General features: G+C 38.5%; 1 protein-coding gene across 2 annotated transcripts in view; it reads right to left on the bottom strand.

Annotated features, from left to right (window-relative positions):
- Positions 1–12,862, bottom strand: part of SCFD2 (sec1 family domain containing 2) — a 393,663-nt gene that overhangs the window by 338,703 nt on the left and 42,098 nt on the right. For both annotated transcript variants that reach the window (XM_081812374.1, XM_006734384.3), the window contains exon 3: positions 2,060–2,187. In XM_081812374.1, the coding sequence (XP_081668500.1) occupies positions 2,060–2,187 (128 nt within the window). The remainder of the gene's footprint in view (positions 1–2,059; positions 2,188–12,862) is intronic.

Below are 12,862 nucleotides of genomic sequence, written 5' to 3'. Positions count from 1 at the left end.
TCTAAAACCCTGTTTGTTTCTCAGACTCCATAGTCTCTCATGGTTCATCTCTCCCTCCAATTTCCCCCCCTTCTCCTAATGTCCTCCATGCTATTCCTTATGTACCACAAATAAGTGAAACCATATGATAATTGACTTTCTCTGCTTGACTTATTTCACTTAGCATTTAGTAAAAAAGTGTCAGAAGACAGACTGCACTAGATTAATAAGCAAGAAAATAATGAAGAAAAAGAATAAATCAAGCATAGAATACTTTGCCAAGAAATCTGGCTGCAAAAGAAAGATGTCATAGAAATCTGTTTTCCTTCAGCTCCAATGTGATCTTCCTGCCACCCATTAAACACTGGGAAGTATGTCCATTCTGCAGAGAGCAAGAGGACAAACTGGTGAAAATCCTCCAACCACAGAAGGACTCCAGAGAGACAGATTCTGTGTAAAATGTTGAAACTGAGACAGGCATCTTCTACTCATTTCTTCTGTAAATGGACATTTTGGATCCAAACAAATGGGTTTCTCAGAGTCTACTTCTTTTGTACTTTCAGGATACATTTTTCATCTTGAAAGCCAATGGGAAAAAATCAACTCAGCTTACAATGTTTTAAAAATCACTTTTTTGGAACACATTTATTTAGCTAACTGACAATTTAATAACAAGCTCTTGGAAATACGGCATGTGTTTATATGTGAAATGATAAAATGAACTTTTTCTTTGTTTTAGCAATTAAACTTTTTTCCTTTCACAGAATGGTGTTTCTTTCTATTGATGTTCATAAGGTTTTAATATGATTTTACCTTGTACTGAGAAATTTTATATTTAAGATCTGAGGTTAGAATCACGGGTTCACTCTTAGTCAATTTAAATACAAGAGAATCCTCAATCTTGAGTTAAAATTTCTGTTTAATGTCTCAAAAGTATTAGAAACCTCTATCACAGAAAAATGTATACTTCAGTAGAATTTACAGTAGGGGTTGGGAGAATTGTACATAGTTTAAAGCATATTTCATAGTTTTAAATGGTGTTAGAAAAAGCATTCCAGCCATTTAAGAGGCCAGAGCATGATTTTTTTTTATGATAAGCTATGTGATAAGGAATTTTCAAATACCAGTGTTTTATTATGTTTAAGCTCCAGATCTTTTCTTACTGTTCATGGTGATATATCTGTTGGTATATGAAAATGAGACACACCAGAAATTCTGACTAGTGATAGGAAGCAGAAACGGAGAGCCGCACTGTTAAGCTTTTACCAAATTACAGTTGGCACACGGATAAAGTGTGATTTCGGCCAATGTTTTCAGTTCTTCTTACAACCAAAGTTTGCTAACAACTGTCTGTATCTTTCCTTCTTTTTTCTCTCCCCATGTCTGGAGTTTGGGGAGAATGTAAATCATTTCATCTGAGGCTTTTTTCTCCCCTTTGTTCAACAGAAAACTCAAACATTTAAATTTGAATTCATGGGGTTACCTGTCTTTTTTAACAATTTATTTCTGGCTTTGATATTTTTAAAAAGATACAGTCCTTTAGAAAAGTAATGTGTGTTGATCTTTCAAGAGTCCTATATTGAGCAATAAAAATTGATTTATGCTCTGTGATAGCATCATTAGGTTACATCATTGAACTGCAATATAAATTAACCTTATCACCAAAACCTTTGTGCAATCTTACTTTTCTTGATTCACAATATGAATCTGTTCTTGTTTTACCATTCTCATGGATAAGGAACTCTATACAGTAAACACACTTGTTATTAATGTGTATCTAGAACTGTGAAAAGAAAGAGAGAGAGAGGAAGGAAGGAAGGAAGTTGAGGGAGGGAGGGAGGGAGGGAGGGTAGGAGAAGAGGTGTTCGTTCCCAAAGTTGAGTCTAAAAAAGGGGGTCACTGTTGACCCCTGAGGGCAGTGTGTCCCTACTCCTTGCCTACTCTTTCAACAATTTACAAATGTCTTCGATACTTTCACTGAGATACCATGCTGGCTAGATTGGCCCACAGTTCAGAGAAGCTCAAAGCAACTTCCTCGGAGCCCATGGTTACTGTCTGTCCTAGAGGTGGACATGCTTACCCATACTCATCTTGATTGGCAGGTTTTCTCTGCTTGCTGCTTCCACTAGATGTCTCCGGACTTCCATCACTGCCTCTTTGTGCTTGGTGCTCAGTAAGGCTTCCCACAGAGCTCTGGCAGCTGGGTCACTGCAATAAAACCACAAAAGAGCTTTAGAATAAATGTCTACTGGATAACGAGAAGAGTCAAAAGCAAAATAATTTCTTAAATATCCTTTCTGAGCACTAATATAGTCTTTCCTTCTGATAGGCTTTAAGTACTAAGATTAAATAAAGAATATCTAATCCACTTTACTCAGCACAAAATATTGAGAAATTAAGGAAATAATAAAATCAACACCCCCTTTTTTGGGGGGGCGAGGGTGGGAAGAAAAGCTACATTGTGTTATGAGAAGTGTGAGAAAAGTGTATGATAAATTGTTTTGAGATTTGCATTCAAAAATATTTCAGAGTATAATTCAACATTGCTAGAGTAACATATAAATGGTTTATAAGCCCAAATTAAAAACATGTCTAAAAATGATTTATCAGTGATTATAAGCTTATATGTTTGAGATAGTATACTTGTCAGGGAAACACAAAGCAATCAGCAATGAGAATTCCTGTGTAAAAACTACTCAATAGACTTCCTAATGAATGGATTTTGTACTGAATGAAAGTCAGGAATTAGGCTAAGTGACCGTGGCCTTAAGTAGCCCACTTTGGGCCTTAGGTTGTAAGGATGGCACTTCTGAAGCCTTTACAATTAACCGTTGATCCAGCACGAAGCACTGCATTATGCAGGGTCTCATCTGGGCTCACTTTTCCAACAGCCCTCTATCTCACCCACCATGCTATGTCCAAATTATAAATGAGTACAGTGTTCTTTCCGGAAGATCTCTGCATGTAGCCAAGTATACACATTTGTAGTAACGCTTTAAAAACGGAGTATAAAAAAACAAAGCTGATGTCTGTCCCTTTCTAAGGACATTTTCCCTCCACTTAAAGTCCCACTAACACCTCCTACCATCCAGTGAGCAACAGTTTGAAAATGAATGCATTTTTTAGAGTTTAGTTTTAAAAGTTATATCTAATATGACATTAATTTAACTCGAAAGTTATACCTAATAAGGTGTATCTTTCAAGTTTGAATTTCATTTAGAATAATGGAATGATGTGTTGCAGCACTGAGTTTAATATCTGGCACACAATAATCTTTCATTTAGTAGTGCTGTTTTTATTACCATCTATTTTTTTCTGAGTGAACTGACATCACTGACCAACATATTCTACTTGTTTTGCTCTAATCAAAACTGTCATCATTATAACTCAGCATCCAATATTCTAAGTTTAATCTGAATGAGCCAGTAAACTATACGCCAAGTGCTCATCTAAGTGGTTGCAACATAGATCAAAATGAGGCACACGCTCTCAATGACTTAGAGTCTGAAAGAAGAGGCTGGAAAATTCTCCCCCCCAAAAATGTGATAAGAAGCAGGTCCATGCTTGCATAGCTTTTTCTGGTAGCACAGAGCAAGGGCTCTAATCCTGGCTAGAAGGACAGGGACTCAAAGAATGATTTCCACTGGAAATGATGAGCAAGTACAGAGATATGTAAGCTCTGAAAGCAGCCACGGCAAGAAGTTGTAACTCAGTCTGGGAAGGAAAGCGATCAAGTCTTCAAGGATATAAAAATCTTTCTAAACAAGAAAACAAGAGAGAGAAGGATATTTCAGATATTTCATTGCAGTACAAAGTCCCACATACATGGCACTGAAGAGTACTGTTTTGCTCCATGCCTGGATGCAAGGGAGGGGCAGCAGAAGGAAGGGTAAAAGTGGAGGAAGGAGCTACTACATATGGCCCTGCGCTCCCTGCCAAGGCTTATCCTTCCGTAGGTGACAGGAAGCCAAGGAGTATGCAACGATTTCACATTCTGAAAAGAGCAGCATAGCTTAGCAGTAATGAAAATGGTCTTTATCATCATTCAAAACTAGGTCTATATCCTATGGGGCTTTGGGAAAGCTACATAATGTCCCCCAAACTCTGAAGGCAATAGAGAACCACTAAAGTATTCTGAGCAAGGGAGGTATACTCCCAGGTTCCCCAATATGGTCCACAATTGTTCCCTACCTTTTGTTCTCCAAAGCACCTCTCCCCAAGCCACACGGATTTCTCACATATTCTCAACTCAACACACAACTTCTAGAGTAGAACTTCACTGCCCTCCACTTTTCTATGAGAGTATGCATTTTGCTAATACAGAGTGTCTCCAAAATCACAGTAGGTTATGTAATACTGTGATTGGCCCATCGGATTAGTGTAGTGGTTAAAATGTGGGCTTTGGGGTCAGATAAAATCTGGGTTCAAACTCTGACCATTCTCCCCTTCACCCCTAGCAACTACACAGCCTCTCTGATCTTCCTCAGGCACTCCAAGCACAGGGACCTCTTCTCCTTTGCCAGGAATGTTCTTCCTCTACAAATATCCCTCTCTCTCTTCCAGTGTCTGCTAAAACGTTGCCTTATCAGAGAGGTTCCCCCTTACTATCCCATATAAAGAAGTAACAACAGCCCATCCGGGCACCTTACCCTGGCACTCCTCCCCCTTCCTGGGCCTTACTGTTCTACATAATCTTTATTATCAACTGACTGAGCATATGCTTCCATGTTTATCTGTTTGTTGTCTATCTCCCTCCCAGAAGGTAAGGTCCTTCTCGGAAAGTAGGTCCTTGTTTTACTCATTGCTAAGTCCCCACTCCCTAGAACGGTGCCAGCCTCCATGGTAGTTATACTCAATAAATACTGAATAAGTGAATGAATAACACTTGCTAGTTGTACAACCGTGTGCATGTAACTGTTTCCCTCCATTTTCTCAACCGTGAGAGGGTTAAATATGATAATGCACATAAAGCACTTTCCTGATTCACAATTATTGTTATGGTTGTTGACTACTTCTATGATATTGTCAATGTGATCAAGGGTTTGTAATATATTCAGCTACTTTACTTAATGACACTGAGTATTTTTTTCATACAATCCTGATTTGTTCATATGTATTAAAGTCACATGGGGCTTATACACTCTGGCTGTTTTCTACTGAAACATTTTATAAGAAATACACAAGGTTTCCATGATCTCTAACACTGATGCAGGGTCAGGTCATGTTTCCTTGAAAATTGTTTTGCTGATATAAACAATTCTGATTGTCTAGACATGTGTGACAGTTTCTAATGTTTCTTCCTGAACAAAACAGTTTCCTAAACACACCAAACTGACCCCCACATCATACATGGTCATTTTAAGTTTACCAAGTTAACATGCATGAACAAATTCTGGCTCTCCAAATGACTGGCACTAAAGGGGATCAAATTGTACTTACTGGCTGCTCTGCTGTGTCCTGCACCCACTTCTTCTCCAAGTCACTCTGTTACTGCTGCGTTATAGTTTGCACACTTACTCTTATGTCAGCATCTGAGTTGAGTGTGGGAGTTAATCACTGCCTTTCTTTAATATGCTCATAAAAATTGATCCAATAGACATTTCACACTACTGAAGTTTCATATGAAATCAATTCCCGATGTCAAATTTTGTAAGTCAAGAGAAGTTAATTAAAATCCACACTATAATCTTAACAGTGTATTCTGTGCAATTCTTTATCCTTTCCAACTGTGCAAATGTTCTATTTTCCTAATGACGGAATAAGCAATACACAGAGTGCTATCACAACAAGTGTAATAGACTAGTGGTAGGCAGTATTGTAGAAGCACACGTTCTGGAACCAAACAATAAAGGGTCTGGTTCTACTTGTTAGCCCAGGAGAGTTACCTAATCTCTCTATACATGTTTCCTCCTCCGTTAACTTGGGGATGGTAATAGTACCTAGTCAGCGGATTATTATGAGAATTGAAGGTGTTAATATATCTAGAGCACCTAGAACAATGCCTGACACGTACTAAGCGTTCAATAAACATAGCAGTAGCAACAGCAATGGTAGTAATAAGAGAAAAATCAAAGGTCAGAATTTTCTCATAAGATATAGAAGAAAGCCTGTTTTGGAAGTACATTAGTCTTTTCCATCTACTTGTATACATGTATGGATAAACACTGCCAGTAGCTTCATTTTCTAATATGAATAGTTCAACAATACATAATACAGAATTCATGATACACACTGAAATACTGAAAACTCCAACTCAAGCAATCCTCCTATATATGACATGCTGATGTAAAGAATTTTGATTTTCAGGAATAAAATAAGAAACTTTTCTATAGATTACCTCAAGACTTACAGCTACAGGAAGCAAAATTTTTTAAAACAAATAATCCAGTTAAAAAATAGGCAGAAACACGAATAGATGTTTCTCCAAAGAAGACATGTGGATGGCCAACAGACACATGAAAAGAGGCTCAACATCACTCATCATCAGGGAAATACAAATCAAAACTATGATGAGATACCACTTTACACCTGTCAGAATGGCTAAAATTAAGGAAGGTTTTTAAGCAATGACTTCTATGCCAGCTTCTTGTCTCATTAATTATACTGAAATTCTGCAAACTGCACACAACAGGATATTTTAAAACTAGAATTGTTACTTTTATGAAGAGTTCAGATTCCATAAATATTTCCAGACTGACATAAAGTGGATGTATGACATTTGGGGTAGAGGTAAACATTAGAGATGGTAGTAAATTAATCATCTTTACATCTTCAGTAGGACACTACCTCACCCAACACAAACACATGAAAATCTGTTTTTCATTTTTGAAGGCACCTAAAGAAAATTTTATAATATGCCTGAGAAAAACACTACAGCTTCAAATAAATCAAACTGCTATTAGATCCTACTCATACCTAATCTAAACCCTTTATGCTAAACTATAAACCTACCTCATATTGCTTAGTCTTTTGTCTTAAATTCAGCAACAGCTGGGCAACATCATTTTAATAATCAGACCCACCCCAAAACAGCTTGTTTCTTTATTTCACGGCCAACTTAAGACAGATTTTTGAAAGGTAAATAAAATATAATATTTAAAAATACTTTTAAATACCACCACTATCTTCTCTTTTAGAAGCATTTAGGAATCTACAAAACAATTTCTTATGTCTCATTTGATCCTCACATCATGAGCTAAGCCATGATCGTTGCCCCAATTTAAAGAGCCTCAGAGAAGCCAAATGACTTACTTAAGTACACTCAACCTGTAAGTGGCAAAACCAGGACTCACCCCCAGACAACTGGCTTCTGAGCTCAGTTATCTTTCTACTAAACCTTGCCATGCCTGTATTATGCAAATCATCAAAGAGAATTGATTGCATAGAATGTCAGTAATTTTAAAGCCTTCAGGTTGGTTTTCTTTTTTAATCCTTAATATATCTTCTATTATCCTTTTAAGTTTATATGTGGGCCTCACGTAAGATAGAATGGAATAGAGTGAAGAGTGAAGTAGATCCATATTACCTCATGAAGCAAGAAAAGTTTGCTCTCAGGATTTGGCACTTTTTGTTTTAAACAATATCACAGGTGGAAGGAGAAGATGGTGGAGGAGTAGGGGACCCTAATTTCATCTGATCCTAGAATTCTGCTAGAGAGCTATCAAACCTGTGAACTCAACCAGAGATCTAAGACAAGAATTACTGCAATTCTACAAATAGAAAATTGACCCCTTTTGGCAAGGTAGGAGATACAGAGAAGTGACTCCAAGGCGATATATGGGAAGATAAATCGCAGTAGGAGGAAGCCTCCCTAAGCAAGCTACCAGAAAGTGATAGAGCAGTGGAGCACAAATTCAGAACTTTTAGAAATCTGCTCTGGTGAGGGACGTCTCTGCCTGAAAGACGCTCGGGAGGCGAAGCAGGCAGAACGCTAGGTGGGACAGTGTAGTCTCAGGATCCCCGGGGTTACAGAAAGAACAGGATTGCCTGAGCATGGCAGAGTTCGCAGGCATCAGAGCAGGGAAGCTGGCTGCCATCAGTGAGCCCAGGAGTGGGCTCTCAGCTCGGTGTTGCCATCAACAGTCGGGCTACCACCCAGCAAGTGGCAGAACGAGGTGAGACCCTCCTTCCTTCCCCCAGGAGGAGCAGTATGGGTGCGAGGTGCAGGAGACTGCAAAGTGTGCAGACTCCAAACAGGGTCAGGTACCTGAGATAAAAAATGCTTGGTCACAGGCTGGGTGAACATGGTGCAGATGGAAACCAGGGAGACAGAAGTGATTGACTGCTTTTCCCTGAGGGCACACTGAGGAGTGGGGCTAAGATCTTTCAGCTCTGGGGCTGGATATTGGGGATGGGGCCATTTTTATTTTTATCCTCTAAAGGAGCACAGAAAGCCTTCAGGAAACAAAAGCCACATAGAGCAATCTGGAGCCGCTTACTTAGCCTGACCCCTGGCAAGGGCGGTGCAGTTCTGCCTGGGGCAAAGAAACCTGAGATTCAGTGCAACAGGCCCCTCCCCCAGAAGATCAGCAGGAACATCCAGCTGGCTAAGACCAAGTTTACCGATCAATGAGAACTACAAAACTCCAGCACTAGGGGAAAATAGAACATAGAATTCAGGGTTTCTTCTCAGGATTCTTTAGTCTTTCAATTTTAATTTTTTTTCTTATTCCTTTTCAACTAATTTATTTTACCAACTCTTTTCTTTCTTTCTTTTTTTTAAGATTTTATTTATTTGACAGAGAGAGAGATCACAAGTAGGCAGATAGGCAGGCAGAGGGAGAGGGAGAAGCAGGCTCCCCACTGAGCACCCCCAGATGCGGGGCTCGATCCCAGGATGCTGGGTTCATGACCTGAGCTGAAGGCAGACACTTAACCGACTGAGCCACCCAGGCGCCCCACCAACTCTTTTCTTAAGTCTTTTTTAATTGTCATTTTTGAAATTACATTCTATTCTTTAATTGTATTTAATTTTATTTTTGTATACGTACAAGTTTTCTTTCTTTATAATTTTGGTATGTAGTTTCTTCTAACAAACAGGACAAAATACACCCAGAATATAGTGTATTGCTCTACTCTGTTCATCTGTCTGGTTATATTCTTTTTTTCTAAGTCCTTTTTAATTTTCATTTTTACAGTTATATTCTATCCTTTCATTTTATTTAATTATATATATATATATATGAAATATGAATTTTTCTTTCTTTACAATTTTGGGATCTAGTTTTCTAACAGACCAAAATACACTCAGGATCTAGTGTATTTAGTGTATTGCTTTGTTCTGTTCACCTGTCAGATTATGTTCTCTCTCTTTCTTTTTTCTTCTCGGTTTCTGGTCTCTTCTGATGTGTTTAGTGTATAATTCTCTGGGGTCATTGTTGCTGTTTAGTATTTTCTTCTCTCGTTCATCTATTCTTCCCTGGACAGAATGACAAGATGGAAAAACTCCCCTCAAAAAAAGAGAACAAGAGGTACTACTGACTGCCAGAGACCTAATCAGTATGAATAAAAGATGATGGAACCAGGATTCAGATTAACGATTATAAACCTACTAGCTGGGTTTGAAAAAAGTTTAGAAGACACTAGAGAATTCCTTTCTGGAGAAATAAAAGAACTAAAATCTAATCAGGTCAAAATCAAAAAGGCTATTAATGAGATGCGATAAAAAATGGAGGCTCTAACTGCTAGGATAAATGAGGCAGAAGAGAGAATTAGTGATACAGATGACAAAATGACGGAGAATAAAGAAGCTGAGAATGAGAGAGAGAACTCCTGATCTCAAGGGGAGAATTTGAGAGATAAGTGATACCATAAAGTGAAACAATATTAGAATAATTGCAGTCCAAGAAGAAGAAAGAGAGAGAGAGTGGGGGGGAAAGGTATATTGGAGCAAATTATAGCTGACAACTTCTTTAATCTGGAGAAGGAAATAGGCATTCAAGTCCAGGATGCACAGAGAACCCCCCTCAAAATCAATAAAAATAGGTCAACACCTCGACATATAATAATGAATCTTGCAAATTTCAGAGACAAAGAGCAAATCCTGACAGCAGCTCAGGACAACAGGTACTTAATCTACAAGGGTAGAAACATTAAGACTGGCAGCACACCTATCCACAGAGACCTGGCAGGCCAGAAAGGACTGGCATGATATATTAGGGTGCTAAATGAGGAAAAATATGCACCCAAGAATACTTTACCCAGCAAGGCTGTCATTCAGAATAGAAGGAGAGATAAAGAGCTTCCAGGACAAACAGAAACTAAAATAATTTGTGATCACTAAAGCAGCCCTGTAAGAAATATTAAAGGGGATGCTGCAAGCGAAGAGAGAGACCAAAAGTAACACAGACCAGAAAGGAAGAGAGAGAATATACAGAAACAGTGACTTTACAGGTAATAAAATGACACTAAATTCACATCTTTCAATAGTTACTCTTAATATAAATGGGCTAAATGCCCTAATCAAATGACACAGGGTATCAGATTGGATAAAAAACCAAGACCCGGGGCGCTGGGGTGGCTCAGTTGGTTAAGCGGCATCCTTTGGCTCAGGTCATGATCCCAGGGTCCTGGGATCGAGCCCCGCATCGGGCTCCCTGCTCAGCGGGGGGCCTGCTTCTCCCTCTCCCTCTGCCTGCCTCTCTGCCTACTTGTTCTCTCTCTCTATCTCTCTGTCAAATAAATAAATAAAATCTTTAAAAAAAAAAAACAACAACAAAATAAAAAACCAAGACCCATCCATAAGCTGTCTGCAAGAGACTCATTTTAGACCCAAAGACACCTCCAGATTGAAAGTGAAGGGGTGGAAAACCATTTATCATGCTAACAGACATCAAAAGAAAGCTGGAGTGGCAATCCTTATAACATCCAAATTAGATTGTATACCAAAGACTGTAATAAGAGATGAGGAAGGACACTATATCATAATTAAAGGGTCTATCCAACAAGAATTGTAAATTCTTATACAATGCAGGGCATTGTTGTACATTTTTTACAATGTACAAAACTGTACAAAAAATTGTACAATTTTACAAAAAATTGTAAATATTTATGCTCCTGACATGGGAGCAGCCAATTATATAAACCAATTAATAACAGAACTAAAGAAACACATTGATAATAGTAGGGGACTTTAACACCCCACTCACAGCAATGGACAGATCATCTAAGCAGAAGATCAACAAGGAAACAAGGGCTTTGAATGACACACTGGACCAGATGGACTTCAAAGACATATTCAGAGCATCTCATCCTAAAGCAACAGAATACACATTCTTCTCAAATGCACATGAAACATTCTCCAGAACAGATCACATACTGGGTCAGAAATCAGGTCTCAACCGGTACCAAAATATTAGGATCATTCGGTGCATATTTTCAGACCACAATGCTTTGAAACTTGAACTCAATCACAAGAGGAAATTTGGAAAGAACTCAAGTACATGGAGGTTAAAGAGCATCCTACTAAAGAATGAATGGGTCAACCAGGAAATAAAAGAAGAATTTAAAACATTCTTGGAAACAGGGGCGCCTGGGTGGCTCAAATGGTTAAATGCCTGCCTTTGGCTCAGGTCATGATCCCAGGGTCCTGGGATCAAGCCCCACATCAGGCTCCCTGCTCAGTGGGGAGCCTGCTTCTCCCTCTCCTCCTGCTCCCACTGCTTGTGCTCTCTTGCACTCTCTGTCAAACAAATAAGATCTTTAAAAATAATTTTTGGAAACAAATGAAAATGAAAACACAACTGTTCAAACCCTTTGGGAGGCAGCAAAGGCAGTCCTAAGAGGGAAGTATATAGCAATACAAGCCTTTCTCAAGAAACAAGAAAGGTTTCAAATACACAACCTAACCTTACACTGTAAGGAGCTGGAGAAAGAATAGCAAATAAAGCCTAGATGCAACAGAGAAGAGAATTAGTAAAGATTAGAGCAGAAATCAATGAAATAGAAACCAAAAGAACAGTAGAATAGATCAACGAAACTAGGAGCTGGTACTTTGTAAGAATTAATAAGACTGATAAACCCCTGGCCAGACTTCTCCAAAAGAAAAGAGAAAGGACCCAAATAAATAAAATCATTAATGAAAGAGGAGATATCACAACCAACACCAAAGAAATACAATTATAAGAACATATTATGAGCAACTACATGCCAAGAAATTAGGCAGTTGGTAAGAAATGGATGCATTCCTAGAAATGTAAAAGCTATGAAAACTAAAACAGGAAGAAACAAACCTGAACAGACTCATAACCAGCAAGGAAATTAAAGCACTAATCAAAAATCTCCTAACAAAAAATAGTCTAAGGCAGATGGCTTATCAGGGGAATTCTACCAAACATTTAAAGATACCTATTCCTCTGAAGCTGTTTCAAAAAATAGAAATGGAAGGAAAACTTTCCAACCTTTCTATGAGGCCAGCATCACCTTGATTCCAAAACCACACCAAGACCCCACCAAAAAGGAAAATTACAGACCAATATCCCTGAATAATGTGGATGTAAAAATTCTCACCAAGATACTAGCCAATAGGATCCAACAGTACATTAAAAGGATTATTCATCACAACCAAGTGGGATTTATTCCTGGGCTACAAGGGTGGTTCAACACCTGCAAATCAATCAGTGTAATACACCACATTATTAAAAGAAAGGACAAGAACCATATGATCCTCTCAATGTATTTAGAAAATGCATTTGACAAAGTACAGCATCCTTTCTTGATCAAAACTTTACAGTGTAGGGATGGAGGGAACATACCTCAATATCATAAAAGCCATATATGAAAACCCCACAGTGAATTTCATTCTCAATGGGGAAAAACTGAAAGCTTTTACCCTAAGGTCAGGAACATGGCAGGGATGTCCACTATCACCAGTGCCGTTCAACAC

This window comes from Leptonychotes weddellii, chromosome 2, assembly GCF_054177405.1.
Source record: "Leptonychotes weddellii isolate Sample4059 chromosome 2, ASM5417740v2, whole genome shotgun sequence".
NCBI classification, from domain to species: domain Eukaryota; kingdom Metazoa; phylum Chordata; class Mammalia; order Carnivora; family Phocidae; genus Leptonychotes; species Leptonychotes weddellii.
This window is presented reverse-complemented; position numbering and strand designations above follow the sequence as displayed.